Here is a 22,914-nt window from a genome sequence, read left to right as displayed (position 1 = left end):
CTCTTAAAATAGTATGCTCTGTACTATTTCATATAAGTGATTTCTTGGTATCTCACAAAAAGTTAAAAGCCCAATTCTTATCTCCACCAATACTATACAATTCCTTTAACGTATATATATAGCGTATCTATTTATTCTGTTTCCACAGCGCCATGAGTATTTTCTTAGTAGAATGAGCGCTTTATAAGAATTGTCCACGCGCCATTATTATTTTCTTGCTCTTCTCCTGCTCCTCCCGTCCTTCATAACGCACGCGCGTCACACCAAAAGCACCGTGAAGCAGAATGAATAAGTCCAAATAGGCCTATGCAGAACGTTACAACATATAGGCATAATATCACAGAAGACAGAACATAAGAACAATCATGCAGCAAACAAACTATGTATACATCCCCGTAAACAATTGTCAATGTGATAGGCCAATATCAAAATGGATTGATTTTGAGGTCGCGACGATCTAGGTGTTTGGATGCGCACCCCAACCCGGCAGATGAGCACTGGCAATCTCTTTTAACGAAATCTCTTCTTAGGAATGTCACTTTGAACAGTGTTCCAATGAATATAACGAATAGTCGAAAAAAAACACACGAACGAACGAATAAACAAACAAATGAACGAACGAACGAACGAACGAATGAATGAATGAATGAATGAAGGAATGAAATGTAGGCCTCATATTAATGAATGGACTTGGAAATACAAGGACGAATCTTTCGTAAATGTAGAAAACACTGTCAATTAAATGAAGAAAAACTGAGCACACACTATTGTGCATACAATTGATGAATGAGAAACTAACAATAGCACAACTTGTCATCAAGGTTACTAAATTTTGTCATCAAAAATATCAAAACCGTCAAATATTTAGGCCCTGCATCACAAAGGAGATTTCTAAACATAAAACTGCTTAGCCCCTATTTCTAACAAGAAATACAGGCTTTATGCACATACCACAAACAAAAGACGCAAATATATGCACTGGGCTATGAACACAACAATATCTTGTAAATCTAAATTTGTCTAAATATTAATAGGCCTATTAGAGAATCATATACTTGTATATATCTCTTTTTATTTTGTTTGAAAAGTAGGCCTATATATAGGCCCTATGTCGATATATGAGCTTTCTTCTTCTTCTTTTTCTCCTCCTTCTCAGTCGCCCTCTAGACAGCTGCCGCAATTTGGTGGTAATTAACATAAAACGATGAGCGAGTTGGTGTTTTAACTTTTGTAGAATCTGATGAAAGTATAAAAATTCACGTTTTGAATCAATCTTAGGCCTTGAATTTTGCGCCTCTGTAGGTAATGGTGCGGTAGCGGGAGACGCCCGTCCATCGCCGAACTTGTGTCGGCGGAGTGAACGTGGATACTTCCGTGCACCACCCCACCACAGAACTCTCCACACAAGAGTTCTGTGCACCCCACCCACCCCATTACCACGCCCCACCCCCGCGCTGCGCTGGTGGCGCCGCATTTGCCATATTGCATTCACTACTGTGCAGAAGAATCCAAGATGGCGCAGACCGGTGTACTTCCGTTTGTGAGAGGCATAGATCTCGGCCGCAATGATTTCAAGGTTTGTGCAAGGCCACTAAGCATTTACCATTTCCCCTTCTTGTAATAATATCCTTCTTTATGTAATGTAATCTCGTAATTTGCTTAAAGTATACGCATTTCTTGGCATCGGTACGTTTGGACTGACATGTTCTCAGTCTTTCTGTGTACAGTCCCATAGATGTCTTTACGTGCTGGGTGGAAAGTATTGCATTTAATCAAATATAAAAACAGAACATATTTTTGTTCAGGTTTCAGGTTTCCAATTTTTTCGTGAGGTAATGAGAAACATTTTATGAAATATCAAAGAGCATACAATTCTAAGAATAATTCCAAAGTTTATTTGAGAAAAATTGGTTGAACTTGTGAACCATCCATCATTCAATTCATCATTGCATTGCCATGGCGGTGCACGCTGGCTGTTTATGTTTGAAACGATATTCTGTCCAGAAGTAGAATAGAACAGTCATTGACATTCACCTTTTTTAAGGACCACCTTGTTTTACTTTGTTTTTAGATATCTCAGCCATATCAACACCGATTTTTGTGGAATAAACTTTGAATTCCTCTTGTGTATGCTAGAACAAGTATCTCTGATGCACAGCCCCTTTTTTTTAGCCAGAGAGTAGTCAGTACCGCGTAGTAGCCGACTGGAACAGTTTGCCTCCTAAGTCCTACCTAGTGTTGTTGAAGCTTCCTTGGCCTTGATCAATATTAAATTTCAAAGATTTATTGGATAGACATTGGAGCGGGGAGAAAATCAAAACCTCTGCTCCTCAATGCACATAAAGCAACAGAGTTGAAGATAATTTTATTATGTTGAGACCGGAATACTACAGGACCAGTTCTCTACTTCTGTATCAGATGTGATGTGATGTGACACTCTGAAGTCAAATATATTATGGAAGCCTTCCACCCATGATTCGACCAAAACACTGTCCAAAATTTGACCGCGTGCTACATGTAGAAACATGTAGGGTACGCTTTTGTGTGTGCTCTAACCTCGGCATGGGAGGTTGAACCTTGATGTGGGTGCCGTAGCAGACATTTTTGTAGATCTTTGCAGGTATGAGTTCCCGTTTCAAGAGTCACTCCTCAGTAAAAATTTCAGCCTTCACCCCATCTTTTACCTTTTAAACTACTAGTAGTATGCAGTCCATAGACCTCAAATGCACTTGAAAATGCATCTGGCTATCTGCTAGTGCACATTCTAAGATGAGCTTGATATCTTTTTTTTTTTTAAGGAAAAGACAAATCTATGCAGTGCATGCATTGCAGCTCAGTAAAGTCCAATTATTTCATTTTACCTGTAGATGTATGGTAGTGCTCTTGAGTGTACATACAGGTGTATACATCACTTTGAGTCAGCACATTTCTCCTTTCTATAGATCTACTTAGATGCAAAGTTTTTCATGAGAACAACCAGCATAATTATGTCACATGTGTATTATATCTGTGTGTTCTCCCAGGCGGATCTGTTTCCGTCCAGTGTGGCCGACATGTCTGGTCTACGATGGCTTCGACTCAACCAGACCAATCTGGAGATGCTTCCAGATGAGCTCTCCCAGCTCAACAAATTGGTAAGAATGACTTGGATGTACATGCAACATTGCAGGAGTGTGTTTTGATGATGGTGATGATGATGATGGTGATGGTAATGATGGTGGTTATAATGGTGGTGGTAGTGAGAGTGATGATGGTGGTGGTGGTAGTGGTGATGGTGGTGATAGTAATGATGATTGTGGTGATGGTGATGAGGGTGATGGTGAAGGTGATGGCAATGGTGATGATAACAGAGGTGATGGTGATGGTAATAATGGTGATGATGATGATGATTATGACTACCAGAATGGTTACAAATTCATATGACAATGGAAAACGTGTTGTTGAAAGGATTTTCTATCATGAAATTGAATTTCATCACTTGCACCTACAAAGTACAGACTCCTAGATCAGGTAAACTATGTATCTTCAGAGATTTATGTGTGTATTTAGTGTGTGTATTATATCTGTGTCAGAAGATAGTTAGTCATTTACTGAGCCAACAGATATTTTCATTTCATATGTACACATGTATTCAGAGTATTTTTGTAGTCATAACTCAACCCATCTAGTGTTTACTCTTTGGAGCTTGAAATACGCTTGGCCGCTTGTGTTTGTATGCGTGTGTGCCTGTGTGTTGGAGGGATTTACCATTATACAGCAAGGTATGTTAGATCAGAAGACACCAGCCCTTGTGTTAATGTGAGTGTATAATGTGTGTTTGTGTTTCTTAGTCTGTATCATATCCTTGTGTCCTAGAAATCATAACAATGAAGTAGTGAATCATGATACCTATGGAGAATTGAATGAAAATTACTGCTCCCTACAGTGAATAGAGGCTGACTTTGGAAGAAATTTTTATGTGTTGGAGCCGAGTCTGTTACCTTTGCACTCAAGTGTCATTAGCCCTTTGAGGACAGACTGATTTTACTACAACAGGCATTTCCCATAGACACTTGCCCGAGTAAATTTGTGACTCGTCCTCAACGGTTGCTCAAAGGTTGCTGAAAGTCAGTTATAGAATTCCACCCGTGACATCACTATCTTACTTTCATCATTGTCTGTGCAGGAACATCTCCACATGTCCAGGAATAACCTGATTCAAATCCATGGTGACTTACCGACGCTGACATGCCTCCGAACACTCAATGTCAGACACAACAAGATACGCAACTCTGGCATACCTAATGACATCTTCATTCTGGAAGACATGACCGTTGTGGTAAGAATTTGAGTTGTTTCTATTATATTACTTTACATTCTCCCCCCCCCCCCCCCCCCCCTTCCCCCAGGAAAAAAAAAATGTATTGGTCTCCAGTTATTAAATAAACATAAACATAAATTTTGTAACTGCTTTGGGATTTGATTCTTCCTGCTTTGAGATATTACATTGCATGACAAACATTGTTTCATACCTGAGTGACGTGTGAAGAGGTCAAATTATTGAATTGAATTGAATTGAACTGGTTTTATTAAAAACCATGTCTGGCAGCCAAAGGCTGAATTGCACATGTTTTACAATCATAGTTATGAAAACAGACAGATTATTTCGGTGCTCTGTACAAACAATGATATAAAGACATGATATAAAAAAAGAACAAATATTACAGTGGTCACATGTTGTAAATCACAAGTGGTGATCAATCTATGAGGGTACCAGCCCAATCACAAAAAAAAAGGAGAGATAGAAAATATTCTGTCAACATAGCAGCACTACTCAACATTGAATAAAAAATTGTTACTATTACAACTGATAATGAAATCAGTGAGGGTACCAGCCCATCAATATTCAGATTACTTTATCAAAAAGAAAAGAAAATGAAAAAAGAAGAAATGAGGAAAAGGGAAAAAAAAATTCACTGTTAACATATCATTACACAGCTAGTCATTGAAAAAATGCCGTTACTACTTCATCTACATGTATATATCGATTTTGATTTAAAAGAAAAAAAAATTCTCACCTGCACATCACATTAATTACATGTGCCAAATATGAATAAAATAAACAATATTTCTTTTTCTTTCTTTTTTTTACAATTATCATCATGACAGCTCATCTTTCAACATAAATAAAACATATCTTTTAGGCCTACATATCATCCATCAGAAAAAAACTATATCTCAAATCAAAATCTGAGATGAGAAAAATGATCAACTCAATCCACACTCATTGTTTTTCTTTATAAAAAATGCGGTTACCATAGCACAATATTCGAAATTAAAAAAGAGAAGCGAAATCTACCCATCTCTGCTCTAACAATCATAAAAATTATGGCTCAAAAACTGATAAAATCAGTTAAATCCTCACTATTATTTCATATATACCAAATATCCGGTGTATTTACTCAAATCCGTTTGTTTTGAAAATAATATTTTGGCTGCATGAAGCAAATTTATGTATTTTATAGTAATGGTGTCATGGATTTCAGAAGTCTTGCAAAAGTGGATGTACTACATACTCAGTGGGCATTTATTATAGTCACTGTCAGAATTTGAAAACATCACACAACAAAAATTTCCATGCAGTGATGGACATGCGGTGTATTCAACGTACAGTGTATGTTTTAAAGTTCCTTTCCCATCTATTTGTGCAGTTTTATGTTTTCTGGATGTTGTATAATCACTCTATGATCATGTGAATTTAGTATTGATTTAAAGATACAGCATTTACAGTTATAACTGTGATAAAGGACAAACGACCTCCGGACTGTTATATGAGTCATTTTTCACAACCTGTAATTCAAATCATCACTCATCAATGAATGCTGTGTTGTCGTATCTTTTGCTGTACTCATGTAGGACTTCAGTCACAATCAGCTGTCCGCAGTACCTGAAGACCTTGAGAATGCCAAGTCTCTTCTTGTTTTGAACTTAAGTTTCAACAAGTAAGTTTCAGTGGTTCAAACGCTTCTCTCCTCACTTTGTATGTAGTTTGAAGTTGCCAATAAGCATGCAGTCCTTTTAGATTCCAGGGAGTGCATGGATAAATGACTTTAAAGGACAACTCCGGATGATTTTCAGATTTTTACATTTTAACTGCTATAAATTGGTCATAATGGGTACAGAGTTTTAGAATTTAAAATGATTTGGACATGGGATAAGGATGTTTCAAAATTTATAACACATCACAGTGAACAAGGATGATGACATAGTAGCCTCACTTTAAGAATGCATGAGTGGGGGGCTCAAGGAAGCATTGCAAAGGAAGCTAAAGTATGCATAAATTCTACACTAGTGAACTTGTTAAGCATTTAGTTTTGCAGTGGATTACACTTCTACATTTCTGAAATATGTGAGGCCCTGTGTCGTCATCTGTGTTCAGTGTAACTTTTGGGGGTTTTCAGAGTATTGGTTTCTTTGTTCAATGACCACAATAAATTCCACAAATCTACACAGGTAGCTGTCGATTTATGCACTACATGATGTGAAATTATGAAAATCGTGTGGAATTCCCCTGTAGTCACCAAGGAAAGTCTTGTATGTCTATGAGTAAGCACTGCCAGCAATAAGTCCCCCTTGAAAGCAATGAGGATAAAGTGCATTGCATATTAGGGCACAACCATTGCTACTACTGGGCTGAAACCAGGGAACTCATGATTTAGATCTAGATTTAGATCTAGTCAATGGTCTAATCCACTGAGCACATGGGCTCCTACATTTTTAAAGGCACTACATGTATGTACCATTGGGAGCAGTGATTTAAAAAATGTGTGAATTATCACATTTGATGTATATGTGTCTGTCAGTTGTATCACAAATCATCCTACCATGTAAAATTTTTGCAATCAAGGCTAAAATATCAGGAGATATCACTGTTTTTCTCAGTAAACCATGGCTGCATATGGTTTATTCTAGAAACAATTTTATCATAACTATTGTTCACATTTTGTATTTGATTATTACCTAACATCGATTATTCTGATTAACATTCTGACATTGGTTGTTTCCACCTTCACATTTTAGAACTATTTTGAAGCACTAAAGCTGGGTTTTTATTTCATGTGCAAATGGTAAATGATGCCTTTAATAATTGCCATCAAACTTGACACTTCTACTACATGACAGGCAAAAATGCTGCCTTTATTCCTCTGTTCTCATTGTCAAGTAAGCCACACAAGACAACTTGGCCCGAATTCACGAAGGTGGTACAAATGAAACCATGGTTTAAACCATGGACAAAATCCATGGATCGCCAAGTGTCGCACGGAATGTTTCGTTACGAAATTGGTCATTTCGTCGACAAAATGACCGTTTCGTTAACGAAATTATCATTTCGTGGACGAAATGTTCATTTAGTTACAAAATGTTGTCATTTCGTGACAAAATAACCATTTCATCGACGAAATGACTGATTTCGTAACGAAATATTTCATGCGACACTTGGCGCTCCATGATTTTTGTCCATGGTTTAAACCATGGTTTCATTTGTACCACCTTCGTGAATTCGGGCCCTTGTGTTCAAAACACACCAAGACTACTGTGGCTGTTGCTGCCCTCTGGTGTTAGGACTAAACAGTGTTGACACTCCTCTCTTTGCCCCAACTCCTGCACCGTGTCATCTTACAGCTGCTATGAATAGCAAAAATGGGACACAAGATTGGACTTTCCCTTGAACTTCATCCGACCCCCAGGCACTCATATATCACCTAATTGACAGTTCAGCTAGAAGAGTTCTTTGGCATCTTGGTGTAAAGGTCACAAGGTCTTGAAGGAAACGAGAAGCAGCTTTTAATGACAGCGAAACTTTAAAATGGAGTCTAATTGTCTTTCCTCCCTGCACTTGTCAGAGAGCCAATTGAGACTCTGAACATTTCCTTTTAGAGGCATCAACATTTCCTTCCTTATCCTATACCGTGTGTATTGTTATGTGGCACCATACGGTCTGGTAAATCCCCCAGCATGGTCAAAGTCCTGCACAAGTCTTACTCTTAGGCACAATTCCAGCTCTCAGATTGACAATATGATATCTATTGTTAAATGTTTCTTGATAACATATGTGGGATTTGAAAATATTTTTGCTGCACTAGGCTTCTGTGCTTTATTCTCCTAACTCATAAAATTTTCTTCTGGGATTAGAGAGGTCAGAATAGCCATACTCAACCTATTGTGGATGGTTGAAGGAGAATGACTTTTATCAACTCAGAGTTGGCATTAAAGTTGTGAGAAATGTGTGGTATATGCAAGTAATAACATAATGATATGTCCCAGCTGTTAATTTACCTTTAGCAGCAGTTCATGCAAACATGTTACTCTGAGTACAGAGCATGCATCATTTGGTGTGTGTATTTTTTTTTTTTATATAGATTGATAATTTAGTTTATGCCAATCTGGCTCAAATACTTTAATGCCTATAAAGATAGCTCAGACTTAATTGGTATTCGTTAATCCTGTGATATGACGGCCTTCTTCCTTTGTGGTATAGATTTTTTGCTGGCACACAAAGAAAACTTCTAAAACAGATTTGTTACTGTTGTTTAGCTTTTTTTCTTGTTTGGTGTTAAATGTTTTTAGAATGATAATAATGAATGATGATTGTGATGTTAATGTTGTTGATGATGATGATGATGATATATAATAATGATAATAATAATAATAATGAAGATTATAATGATAATGATAATAATAATAATAATAATAATGATAATAATAACAATGATAATAATAATAATAATGAAGATTATAATGATAATGATAATGATAATAATGATAATAATAATAGTAATAATAATGATAATGATAATAATAATAATAATGATAATAATAATAGTAAGGCAGCAGTAGCAGTAGCATAATTGTTATTGTTATTATTGTTGTGATGTTATTGCTGTTGTAATCATGATTTGTGTCATTAATGCCAATTATATATTCCTCCTCCCCTTCTATTTTCAGTATCAAGGAGATTCCATCTTCACTATTCATGAACCTGACTGACCTGATCTACATCAATTTCAGTGACAACAAACTAGGTAGGAATCTGCTAAGAATTACATCTGACCAAACATCCAGTATTTTGTGAAATAAGAGTATAAAACTTAGTATAGATTAACTTTTTGCAATGTCCTTTTAGCTCCCCTTATATATGTCAGTAAGTTTTGGGCAAGAGGTGCACATAATTGGTTCTAAGGAAGACTTATACATTGTGCAGAGTATGGCATCTCCTTTTTCGTTGATGAATGGACATCTTATTTTAGAATATAAAGGTTTACATGCCCTTCATGTAATGGAAGAGATACAGCTGTTATATCATGGTGCCCTTTCTATTTTGAGTACTCCCTATGACAATAATGTTCTTTAAAAAAGATACTTGAGGATGAGTGCTTGAAGAAATATTTGGATATATACCAGGTACATGTAGTTTATTATAGATGCCACTGCCCAGGATGAGTGGTAGACTAGTTAGGTCCTTTTTGCCAGTTTTTGTGACAAAGTCATATGGTTTAGTTTAGGGCTGCCATATCTAGGAAAAGTGACTACCCCACCGGCAATACCATCACTGACTAGTCAGTGTTTATAGCACTGATATTTTCATTCGATTTTCTGCGGAAGAATGGTGGTTATGTGAAAACTGTCAATGATCATGTTTTTTATTTCAACCCATTTTCCAGAAATGATGTCATGTTTTGTGTGAAACTTAGTGTGGTTTGAAAAAAAGCACATGCTCTAATATGAAAGAAAAGCAAGTTGTGTTAAAGTTTCAGTGGCAAGGTATCTTCACCTGTTTAAGACTAGTCCCGAGTGTACTCGGGCAGGTGTCTATGGGAAATGGGATTATTGCAATATCAGCCTGTCCTCAACAGGTTAAAATTGAGAATGGGGACCAGGGGGTGTTTCATCAATCTAGTCAGTGCTAACAAAGTGTGATTCTCTGACAATTTCAGCAAAATCCTTGATTTTGATTGGCTGAGATGCTCCAGATGGTCACTGACTGTTACTATGGTGATTGTCAGAGACTGACAACTTGTCAGGGCTGACAACTTTCATGAAAAGGTCCCCAGATGAATAAGTAATTTCTTTTTCTTTTTCTTAAAAAAAAAAGAAGAGAGTATAGTTGTAAAGGTTTTCATTTTGCTGTTGCTCTCCATAAGTAAGAGAGTGTGTCGATATGTGTTATCTGTAAAGATCATTGTGTCACTACCATGAACTGACTTCAGCTCAGTGGTATTGTCGCTGCGTGGTAATCATTAGGTGAGGGGGTTCAAATCCTAGGCTAGTTCCTTCTTATTCATTTTGTGTTTATGATGATTTAGATTAAAAACAAGATCTCACTTACAGAGGGTAATAGCAAAAGAGGGAACCAGATGAATACTTATTTGGAAACAAGATTTCAATATCTAGATTTATAATTTTATGATGTGATACTCCTGGTATTAGGATGCAGTGATGTATTCATCAATTTTGACTTCTAGGCAATCTATAAAGGGTTATATGCCTTCATGGTGAAATTTAAGAGAACCGGACGAATTTGTTATTTTGAGCATCAAAAATTGTGATATATTTCCGACAAAAATCTAACACAGACCACTGCCGATAGCACTTGTCATACATTATGAACTGATGAGAAGATGATTGATAAGGGGGCTCCATAGAATGTCATAACCTTTTGAATGACAACAACGACAAAAAAAAAAAACCAACATATTTCTGCTTCAAGTGCAATTTGAGCTTTCTATTTACTCTCTGCTGTTTTCATGATTCTTCACAATCTTTAAAGCTTAAATCACATGTTCGCAGTACTTGTAAGAGCTCTTTATCGTAGATGTTATATGCTTCCTGATTTCCTCTTATGTCATTTTAAGATAGCACTTGATCACATTACATAAACAAATGTCCAATTATAGCTGACATGAAGTTCAAATTTACTTTCAGTTTCGATTTTACATTATGTTGTAACACATTAAGAAGAGTTTTGTAGTTTAGATGAATGATAATGACACTTTTTTATTTTAAACAGACAGATCTCACAAGACTGCTGTGGTTGAAACTGTTGATATATAATATACTATTCCAATGCTTGCCATCTTGCAGGACTGTGAGCGTGTGTCTGGGTGTTGCCCCCTGTGATACTTTGCAAAATATGCTCGTGTCACGACCCTTTCTTTAGTAACAAAGAAAATGAGAGTAGATTTCAATGCACCCTTTAATAGTTGGAGAGTGAAATTTAACTTTCAGTGAGGAAATTGTTTGGGAAAATCTGTTGGCTGCTTGCCAAGAACCGCTGAGAGCCAGTGGGAAGTGCATCTTGTTTTGTTTGTTTCTTTTTCTGTGTTTTTGTTTTTGGTGGTCTGATCCAAATGATATTTCAACAAGGAAGTCCATGTCACTTCCAGCACATGTGTAGTTCACATTGCACATAACCGGTCAGTCGAATGTATGTTGCCGTGCTCCGTGTGTCAGTGGTGCCAAGTGTGCGTGTTATGTGCACCGGTAGGAGCATTGCTCTAGCCATAAAGTTCATACAGTGCATACCTGGGGTCATTTAAGGTAAAGGGTCATGCTTGTGCTACTTTGAGGATAGCAACGGTGTGTTCACTTTCACTCCCCAATTCTCTTGTATTGTTTCACAAAGTAGTTTTTCTCTTTTCTTGCTCTCTTGTTATTGTATCTGAGGTGAGAGTGGATGTCTTAAATATGACAATATTTGTATTTCCTTTTTTTTTAGCTGCTGAAATCTTGATTTCTTGTAAATGTTGCATATTGGTATATTATAAATAAGAATTGAATAGTGTAAGACATGTATCTTATTTACCAATGATAAGGATTTTAAGCTGAAATGGTTTTTTCTTTCAGATGTGTACATTGCATTTGAACAAGTGCTACAACATTTGTAACAGTTTGTATTGGTTATAATCTGTATGTTCTTTTTGTACTACTAAAGACTTGAAAGTACACTTCTCTTTCATGCAGAATGTTTAAATGGGAAAACAAAACAACAATGACATCATTGTTGCATATTAGTAATACTTGCTGTATGACATCTTATTTTTTGTTTCAATGTCATGCATTCATTCATTTTGTTTTTCCCACTCCCCAGAAATAATTCCTCCCCAGCTCCGCAGGCTGACTAACATTCAGACTCTCATTTTGAACAATAACCCGCTTCTCCATGCTCAGCTGAGGTGAGTGTCTTGCATTGACTTTAACTTTGCGGCTGTTGAGCAAAATGATAAGATACAGTGTAAAATAATCTAAAATTTGAAGCTGGGCCATGATATTACAAATGAAGGCGTCATAAAACATTAATGAAAGTCAAGTGTCTTTACCCCACCCACCCCTCTGGATTAAAAAAGCAAACGAACACATGGGTTTTGATACCAAGAAGCCAAATTAGAACAAAGGGGAATATAATCTCGTCTCTTACTTGTGAAGTGATATGTCACAAGGAAGCAAATTGCTGCAATCTTCAGGCTATACAAATGATCACAAGAAAATAAATTGCTTTGATTTGAATGCTCTCAAGCCATCTTCACTCCTCAAATGATCTTTAAGAATACAATGCTTTGATTGTACTGTCAACTGATCTACCTGGTACTTTGCCTCTCAAAGAATCTTTACGGATGCAATGCATTGATTGAACTGCCATCTAACTTTACGTCATTTCTCAAATGACTTGTAGGCAGCTGACCTCGATGACCCAACTCCAAACCCTGCATCTCCGCAACACACAGCGCACCCTGAGCAACATCCCGCCGCAGCTTGACGCCCTGGTCAACCTCGCCGACGTCGATCTCTCCTACAACGACCTGACCAGTGTGCCCGACGCCTTCTACACGCTGTCGTCGCTGAAGCGACTGAATCTGAGCAACAATGCTGTTACGGAGCTGTCAGTTCTTGGTATGGCATCACTTTTGATGATGTAACGTTGGATTACCCAAACATTACGTAGAAAAACATTGGGTTGGTTTTCATTGTTGCATTGCATTGAGCGGTTTAGGGGAACTAGAACTTGTTTTTGAATCTTCTTGTTATTGATCCATGTACAGTCGTGGGGCTGGTAGAATAACAAATCTGTCACTCTACTTGGGAAAATGCCGTGATATGGAAGTTCAATTGATTTCATCAGTCTTATCAGAAGGCGTATTTGAGAGCGATAGGTTCCTTGTAATGTTGAAATGTTATGCAGCAGTAACCAAGGCCCTAATCTGACATACTAACGTCTAGTAAGCATGAAAATCCACCATCAAAGCTAATGGCCAATTTCCTACGCCTTTACGACTTATTCTGCACCAGACTCCTGGACGCGTCTTGAGACGCTGAATTTGGCGCGCAACAAGCTGACCGCTCTGCCGCCCTCGCTCTGTAAACTCATCAGCCTCAAGCGCCTCATCATCAGCGGCAACACCATCAACTTTGACGGCCTCCCCACGGGGATCAGCAAGCTCGTTTGCCTGGAGCAGTTCATTGCTGCCGACAACCACTTGGAGTCGGTGCCGGAGGGCCTGTGCCGCTGCCCAAAGATCAAGAAATTGATCCTGGTCAAGAATCGGCTGGTCACCCTGCCCGAGGCCATCCACTTCATCACAGATCTTGAGGTAGGCTAAACTTGTGTTCCCTTTTACTTGACTTACCGTATCACATCTTAAACATTGTTTAGGGATCCAGAGCAGGAGTTTGCTCATAGTAGCTTGCCATTGATTAATTGATTAATTAATTAATTAATTCATTCATTCATTCATTCATTCATTCAGTCAGTCAGTCAGTCAGTCAGTCAGTCAGTCAGTCAGTCAGTCAGTCAGTCAGTCAGTCAGTCAGTCAGTCAGTCAGTCAGTCAGTCAGTCAGTCAGTCAGTCAGTCAGTCAGTCAGTCAGTCAGTCAGTCAGTCAGTCAGTCAGTCAGTCAGTTGTTCATTCATTCAATCAATCATATAGTATGGCAGCTTGTCATGGCAAATCATGAAGGAAACTTATAAATGCAGCATGTACATTATTGTTGGCGTACGTCTTAGGTGGGTCCATGTTGCCTTGCAGATCCCATTGCAACAATGGATATTCTTTTTCTTGCCTTGTTTAGAAAGTCTCAGTTAGAGTATCTACTATCATCAGTATATAATGCCATTTTGTGCTGCTAATAGCTCCATGAAAATCATTTGAGGAAGAGTCACTGCAGTTGAAAGAAATGAGTCTGCTGGGACAACATTTTGAATGCTATAAAATAACGTCACATATGGTGAATGCACTCTGATGTTTTTTTTTTTTTTTAGGCATGGCAATGCTATTATGCATATCTACTCTTAAGGACATAAGGTTAATAACATAACCTGTCCTTCACAACAGAAATAGCAGTGTGTTGTGTTGTGCTTACCGGTATGTCTGTCCTCTGTGTGATACTGTGACTGAGGCATGGATTTTCAGTTTGCAGCCTATATGTTGCAATTCTGGATTTTGTTTGGCACAGCACTTCAGCTCCCATCAATGATGTATAATAATTGCTTTATTTGCTAGTTCCTTAGCTACATTCTTGTATTGACCATGCCACCAAAATCTGGCCAGTTTATTGATAGATAAAAGACCAAGTTGGTACTCTTATAATTCCATCTGAAGGTCTAGTTTGTGATACAGTAGGATTTTCAGTATTAGCTACGTTTGTAGATATTGGTTATTACAACTGTGAGCAAGTACACCGTGCAATGCATGTTAGGAGTGACTTTAAAACCGACTTGACATTCTACTAACTACAACTAATAGATTTCACTTGATATGTGTATGCCACCTACCCTGCTCTAGAATTCTACAAAATATTGTTTACATTTCTTCTTTCAAAACATATTGTTATGACAGTCTCCTAGATACAGTGTACATATTAAACTGTTTTTGTTGGCACATTTTGTTTTTTCACGGTTGCTATGCATTAACCACACTCCCTATATTAGCGGCCTTCCTGTTGGCAAAAAAAGTGCAGATACTACACCAGTGCCTACGGTACGTCGGTAAACAGAAACGAGTTAGCTAGTTTATCCTCTTGCCATGGTAACACTATCATTATCAAGGTGAAAGTGATGATAACTTGGCCACGGCAGGCATTGACAGCATCCACTTTTCATGCGATTGCACAAATGCAACCTTGATGTTTGAAATGTGGGAGGAAATGGCACTTTGTGTTTACAATACATGCGGCAAACTCTGTACCCATTAAATTCATTATTTACCATTTGCAGATGAAACAAAATACAGCTTTAGTACTTCAAAATAGTTCTGAAATGTGAGTTAGGGATAGAAACAATCAATGTAAAGATGTTAATCAGTATAATCAATGTTAAGTATTATTAAATATACAAAATGCGAACAATACTTACAATAAAATTGTTTCTAGAATAAACTATTATGGTTTATTTAGAAAAACACTGATACCTCTTTAAATTCTAGGCTTTATTGCAAAATATTTATATGGTAGGATGTTTTGTGATAAACTGACCTACATGTACACATATGCATCAAATGTGGAAACTTAGCATTTTGTAAGTCACTGCTCCAAATGGTAAATGGTACCTTTAATGCATGCCTAGAGGGAATTTCTATCCACGAGAAAAGGAGGATATTGCAATGTAGATCACTTCCTTCCCTTAGGAAATCACTCTTCTGATCAAATCCCGTCTAGATACTTGTCAGAGCTCTGCTAACCATAGAAATCATATAATTCTTGTTTGTTTGATTTTTTTCTGAAACCAACGTAAGAAAAAATATGATGTATGACAATTATGTCACAAGGAGAATGTAACTATTGTAAAGATCTTCAAGTAGATTTCCTTGACAGAAAATAGTAAAACTGAGGGTCTGTTTTCTTTTCTATTTACTATGCTGTAATTAGTGTGACCTTGATATTTGTATAAAATGAGTGGAATGCTTTGTTGTTTAAACTGTGATTCCAAGATTGATTGCCTTCAGAGAAATTGATAATTGTGCTGAAACATCCCATGAACAATCTTGAATAAAAGAAATTTGCCTTTTCTGGATTTCTTCATTTCATAGAATGTTGCAACAAACTTTGACATAGTTTATGTGGAAAATAATGTAAGGTAATAGAAAAACAAATCCAATTGCTGTCACATAAAAACAGTTATTTCATCCATACGGGGTGCAAGATGCTGGCCTTCACTGCACGTCAGTGAATATGAGAGTTTTCATGCAATGTCGACGACACAAAATATGTTTCTTGTTGTAGTATTTCTGAATGAAATTTTGCCACATGCCACAACAGGATATCCATTGGTCAGTAACTAGCTGCCAATAGGTTTTGAAACCATTGTCCGAAAAAGCTGTATAGCCAAATGTGCTCGAGCCCGTTCAAAATATTTCTGTCTTATTTTGTAGTGTGGTCAGTATTCCTCCATTTGTGGTTGAAAGTAATGTCAGACAGATATCACTTCCTGTGTAGCACTGTCGAAAGAATTCTTTTTTTTTTCTGCTTTATTTGGAAGCGTTTTTAGAAGTTTTCATGCCTGTTTGGTGGGGTTTCCCCCTTTTGCACCATATCGATGCCAATGTGTGGAAATGCCCGACACAGACCGAAACACTTGTTTTGTTGATGCTGCAATGTTGCTTATGACGTGTTGCCATTTGGGATGTATTGTCAGTTGGTGATGCTTGTGAAGCCATTCTGTGCATGTTTGCTGAAGAGCTCATAACTCCCCTTTGGTGCTAGTCGTGTAAATGCTTGGCTGTTGCTCTATTCTGCCCCAAAAGCAAGAAGAATACCAGGTAAGGCAAGAGAGATGTCAAGTGTTTCTTACATGTAGAAATGTTGTCTTCCTGCCTGCAATGTTATTACATAGGGAGTTGTTTTCCGGGTATCGCATTAGAATGTGCGTTGCATTTTTGACATGGATGTATGAGGGGTATCTTGTGTAGCTGTGTGCTGCAGAGAACTATTCATAATTTTCTACAAAACATTTATGCACTGCCTGAAATGTTTATTTCTAGTCAAAAACATGTAAGTACTTTTTTCGTATGACCATTTAAATTTCAGTATAAGTTCATAAAAACCATGTTTGCAAGTGTTTTAATTGAGTAGTAGTATTACTAGTGACACAGTGAAAATGATGATGATGATGATGGTGATGATAATGGTGATATCATCAAAAATTATTGCAGTGGTCATAATGATAATGATTACTGCTTTCCACATGGGAAAGCAATTTTTTGGCATTGTTGTTGCAAGTATTGCTACTGTATAGTTGTAGGTTGTGTTTGTGGTGATGATGTTGTCACCATCTTCATCACTGTTATCATCATCTTCATTGTCATCGTTATCACCATCATCATCATCAGCATCATCATTATCAGCATTATGAGCATCAGCATCATCAGCATCAGCATTATCACCATCATCATTATGATCATCATCACCATCATCATCACCATCATCAGAATCAGCATCATCATTGTCAGCATCATCATCACCATCATCCTTATCATCATCATCAGCAGCAGCAGCATCATCATAATCAGCATCATCATTGTCAGCATCATCATTGTCACCATCATCCTTATCATCATCATCATCACCACCATCATTATCACCATCATCGTTACCATTGCTATTGCAATCATATTTTGATGTTTTTCCTCTTCCCTTGACGTCCACAGACCCTTGACGTCAGGGATAACCCTGACCTTGTTATGCCCCCAAAGCCCATCCCTCAGCAGAGAGGAAGCGGGGCTGAGTACTACAACATCGACTTCTCCCTCAGCCACCAGCTGAGACTAGTGGGCGTGGTTCCCCCCTCCCAGGCTGGTAGCTCCTCAGGTGAGACTTGCATCATCCATTTGGAACTTCAGCTAGAAATGTTCAGTGATGATGTGAGGTTGTGGATGAGATTAAAAATCAATTGACAGGTATTGGCATGAACATAATGGTTGTGGTATATCAAAGGGCAAAGTCAAAGGTTTATGTATTATTGAATATACAAAATGTGAACAATGGTGATGATGAATGTGTTTCTAGACTAAACCATCCACAGTTATGGTTTGTTAAAAAAAAAAAATAGTTATATATCCTTATATTTTAGACTTTATTGAGAAATTTTTATATGGTAGGATATTTTGTGATACAACTGACATACACATACATCAAATGTGATAACTCGAACATTTTTACAATCACTGCTCCCAATGGTAAACAATACCTTTAAGGGGTACACTGTGTACACAAACATTTTCCAAGTTTATTCAACATTATCCAACATTATTTTAAGTATCTATCATATATGCCAATACAATGAGAACTTTATGTGTATAGTTTATCACAACATTCTTGTACATGTTTAGACTATCTCATTGTGTGCATTCACAATTGTAAAAGTGGCATGATGAGGAGCACCTCACACAATGCAACCTCTGTGTACCGAGAGTGCACTCGAGCCATTGTCGTGAGCATGCAACTCTCATAGAACGGTATCACTTTCCATTTGGCATTGTCTCATAGCATGCCCCATGGCAATTTTTGAAGCTGAAATCCGCTCCATGTTGCAAGTCATCTTTTGATAAGTGAAGCCAAATCCTAGCACACAATTTTTATCAGTGTTCGGATGAAGAAGAGGAAAGGTATACAAATTTACAGTGTCACATGTTTCCAGTGATATCAGTCACAGTGACATGTATGCAAATTAGGTGAGTTGATGATGTCATGACCTCCAAAATCTCCCATTCGCTTGCATCCATATCTTAATAAATTCCCTTTTCTGTGCGATGTTGAGAAGAAATAATGTCTTTCACAAGTAACTGTTTTTGAGATGTAACGATGTAGTGATAATGACTTTGTGAATGGGAATGATGATGTAATTTGTTGACTTACTGACAAAAAGAATCATGTGTCAACATTTCTATGTACACATCACGGGATGCTGTGAGTCAATGATGTCATTTCCTTGTCTAACGTTTGTATACATACGGAATTGTCACCAATATTATTGTTTTGCCAAAATCTATCATGATTCTGATACATTCTCATTTCTTTCATAAGTTTAGTGAAAACATGAACTTTTTCACGCTGCCAACTTTAACATTATAATCACACTGACCACTGCTTGGAGTTCTCCCTTTAAGGTATTGACTTCTCTACACAATGATCCTTGCAGACTATAAAAAAGCCAATGTATACCTAGTTGTATATTGTGATATGGAGCCATTGAAACTAACTAACTATTCTAGGTTGCCTGATCCCGGCACTAGTTGAGTACCGGCATACATATTTCTTATGGCTTATGTTCACAAAGAGTATACGACCATTCACTGCAAGTTGTGGCCGTTGGTACTCTGGGAGCATGTCCTCCATCTTTCAATGTTTTCTGTCCCTCTCTTCATATTATCCAGCATCAGGCCTGTCAAATCATTGATGTCTTCTTGTTTCGTTACTTGGCCACAAAATGTAGGTGTGTTTTGCCCCTTAATCTGTTGTGTGCTTTGAGTGCTGACTGGCACGGAAACCCCCAGAGCATTGTACACACTGTCCAAAGTCAGTGGCACCGAAAGGGTTAAATGAGCTTATATCTTGCTCTAGTGAGCCCGTGTTGGACAACATTATGAAGTATCAGTGCACCCGTTACAGAGCAAGCATGGAAGGATTACTCAGTAATTGATTTAAGCTCGGATTCATCCAGGTAATAGCATCAAGGATCGCATGTGAAACTGTTCACAGAATTCAACAGTTAAATCTAGATGCAGTGATTTAATTTTTGTGCCTTCATTGAAGGATTACCAAACTTTTTTTTGACTTTTTTTTTGCTACCCTTGCAGCAAGCAAGGACCCATTGGCACGCAAGAAGCGCATCAGGCAGAAGAGAATCGAGATGCAGTCGGCCAAGGCGGAGGCCGCCAAGGCTGAACAGGCCAAGCAGGAGAAAGTCTTAAAGGTAAGTCCGACCAGAGAGAGGCATGGTAATCCTTTGTTGGAGCTCATTTAGGAGGTGGGACAGTTTTGTGGTGAAGCTTGGGGTAGTGTTTTGGTCTTTGCTTGAGCATCAGGAGATGTGATGGTCTGTGGATGGAAGCTTATGAGGTGTGGTTGTATGTATAGATGCAACATCTTGAGGTGTGGTTACTAGGGGGCAAGCGTCTAGGGGTGTGATGGTTTAGTGATGCAGCAAAGGGAAATGTGGGGGTCTGGGGTTGAAAAGTGTGGAAAATGTGGTAGTTGCAAAATTATTCTGTTAGGGGAACAAATATGACCCCATACTCCTTCTACCTGAACCTGTTGCAGACTAGTACCAAGTATACTCTGGGAGATGTCTTTAGGAAATGGGTGTTTGAGCAAAATCAGCTTGTCCTCACTGAGTTTAAGGATTTGTAGAACCAAAGGAAGAGAATCTGAGAGGAAAGTGCAAGCTATGGTTGAACAGAAAATTCCAAAGGTGACTGTTTGTGCCATGGTGAATGGACATGGGATTTTCCTTCATTTATTATTTTTTTCCTCAGGGAATGAGTGACCTGGCCAAAGAGAAGAGTGAGGGTGTTTCAGCAGATGGAGAGGATTCAGAAGTCAAGTTAGTATGATATTCTATTCTTTCCAACAAATATTCCCCATATCTCTTTCATTTCCATATTCTGTCTTCAGGTGAAAATGCAGTCTCTTCTTCAGGACTATATCATCTTTCTTCTTCTCTGTTCTGTCTGTGTGTGTCTATCTATCCAATGTTCTACCTATATATCCCATCTATTCTATCAGTCTATGGCTTTATCTATCCATATATCTATCTATACATCTGTCTTTCCATACATGCACACACATGCATACACATTAATTTATGTCTGAAGATAAACTGCTATTTTCATCCTTGAACATAGTATTGCACTGTTCTAAAGATCTTTCATGTTACAGTATTATTATGTAGAATATTTCAAGAGATTTTATTTGCTCAGATTTTGTGAGTGAGGTAAAAAATCAACTCTGACCCTGACATGAATGTGACGAGCACGCGTACATTTTTCCATTCAGTTCTGTACTCCGCAATCACAAATTCAAAGGGATGGTACAGTATTGGTGGAGATGAGAATTGGGCTTTTAACTTTTTGCGAGATACCAAGAAAACACTTATGAAAGAGTATAGAGCGTATCATTTTACGGGGAATTCAAAGTTTATTTGATGAAAATCGGGTTTGGAATGACTGAAACATTGAAAAACAAAGTAAAACAAAGCGATCGTAATGAACGGTGGGTCCCACACTTTATTAGAATTGCTCTGTTTTTGGATATCTCAGCCATTTCAAAACCAATTTTCATCAAATAAACGTTGAATTTCTCATGGAATTACATGCTCTTTCATATTTCATAAGAGGTTTCTCATTATCTCACAAAAAAATGTTAGAAACCTGAAATTAGGTCTCAACCAAGACTATACGATCCCTTTAACAACTCACGAAATTGTTAAGAAGTCCTGATTCGCAAAAAGTTAGACTCGCTAAATATATGGCATATACAGTATCTGTTTATAATTATGTGTGTTACAACCATTCTCTTTCACACTCTATGCTTCCTTTCTCCCCTCACTCTCCATCACTAACACATACATCAAGATTCCTCTATCTCCCTTTTCTTGTTCTCTCTGTCTTTCCCTCTCTCTCTCTCACTTTCTGTCCTCATAATGTGGAGTTTTCAATTTGCTTTCATGCAACCTCACTTATAACGCAGTCCGCCATTATTTCATTCATCTCCAACATCAATGAGTCCAGTGTGTGAAAGTCCAAACCATATACCTGGTAATCAATAATTATCAACACTAGGCTATAGAAACCAAGATATAAACACATGTGAAACCTACCAGGATATCATAATCTCAGTGTGAGAGAAACACTTGAGAAGAAGTGAATAGCTATAAAATAGTTTTTATCTTTCAGCTGTACATGTAGACACAGGAGAGAATGCAAGTGACTGTCATACAGTAATTGGAGAACAATATGTAACTCAACCATTTTGATGAGTGACATGTCACATTAAACAGATCCATGACCAAGGGTATTCACAAAATGATCATCCTTAAGTTTGGCCTTGAGGTATCCAAAAATTGGATAGTCTCTGAGTGGTTTTACATCTACAAGACTGCCAAATCTCTCACCTAAAAATCAGGCAGATTCCAAAAAGCCGTCAGAGAGGTGCATGTATGTTACAAGCATTTTAATGGGTAAATGATGTGATCCGAAAATTACGGAGGCTTTGTATGTCAGGACATGAAAATGTGTTTAATTGTGTCAGGGAGCCTCTTGCAGATGTTGTAGATTCACAGAGCTTTGGCAACTGTATCTATTTTTCAAGTTAAAGGAGACCTTTGGATGATTTGCAAATTTTTACATTTGAACAACTATAGATCAGTTATACTGAGGACAGAGTTTCAGAATTTATGATAATTGGGATGAAGAATAAAAATATTTTCGAAATTTATAACAAAGTGCAACAAACAAGGATGATGACATGGCAGGGTCGTCATAAGAATGCACGAGTTGGGGATCGAGGAAGCAGAACAAAAGAAGAAGGCATGCATAGATTATACACAGGTGAACCCCCAAGCAAGCGGTATTGTAATGGAATTACACTGCTACATTTCTGAAATATGTGAGCCTCATACAATGTATGTCATCATCCTTGTTCAGTGTAATTTATTTAAGGTTTTTCAAAGTATTGCTTCTCTGCTCAAGAACCACAATAAATTCCACAAATCTATACATGGTGCTGTTGATATATGTACTACATTATATGAAATTATGAAAATCGTCTGGAATGCCCCTTTAACTTGTCCACATGTGGTAGAGACTGGGTGTATGACCCCGTTTACAGTGCGAGGCTCGGCCGCGGCTCGGCCGCGGCCGAGCCCAGCCCCGCTTCAGTGTAAACGCG

At 37.7% G+C, this 22,914-nt stretch overlaps 1 protein-coding gene across 1 annotated transcript in view; it reads left to right on the top strand.

Moving 5' to 3' along the window:
• Positions 1 to 1,513: 1,513 nt before the first annotated feature.
• The window catches only part of LOC139738613 (protein flightless-1 homolog), a 46,536-nt gene continuing 25,135 nt past the window's right edge, over positions 1,514 to 22,914 (top strand). Inside the window, exons 1-11 of the mRNA XM_071649228.1 lie at positions 1,514 to 1,576; positions 3,024 to 3,134; positions 4,166 to 4,318; positions 5,896 to 5,981; positions 8,986 to 9,062; positions 12,128 to 12,212; positions 12,710 to 12,927; positions 13,324 to 13,625; positions 17,676 to 17,835; positions 19,824 to 19,939; positions 20,502 to 20,569. Of these exons, the coding sequence (XP_071505329.1) occupies positions 1,514 to 1,576; positions 3,024 to 3,134; positions 4,166 to 4,318; positions 5,896 to 5,981; positions 8,986 to 9,062; positions 12,128 to 12,212; positions 12,710 to 12,927; positions 13,324 to 13,625; positions 17,676 to 17,835; positions 19,824 to 19,939; positions 20,502 to 20,569 (1,439 nt within the window). The remainder of the gene's footprint in view (positions 1,577 to 3,023; positions 3,135 to 4,165; positions 4,319 to 5,895; positions 5,982 to 8,985; positions 9,063 to 12,127; positions 12,213 to 12,709; positions 12,928 to 13,323; positions 13,626 to 17,675; positions 17,836 to 19,823; positions 19,940 to 20,501; positions 20,570 to 22,914) is intronic.

The sequence above is a fragment of the Diadema antillarum genome, unplaced genomic scaffold (assembly GCF_040938485.1).
Source record: "Diadema antillarum isolate AM-2024a unplaced genomic scaffold, OU_Dant_1.0 seq00000759_RagTag, whole genome shotgun sequence".
Lineage (NCBI taxonomy): Eukaryota > Metazoa > Echinodermata > Echinoidea > Diadematoida > Diadematidae > Diadema > Diadema antillarum.
This window is presented reverse-complemented; position numbering and strand designations above follow the sequence as displayed.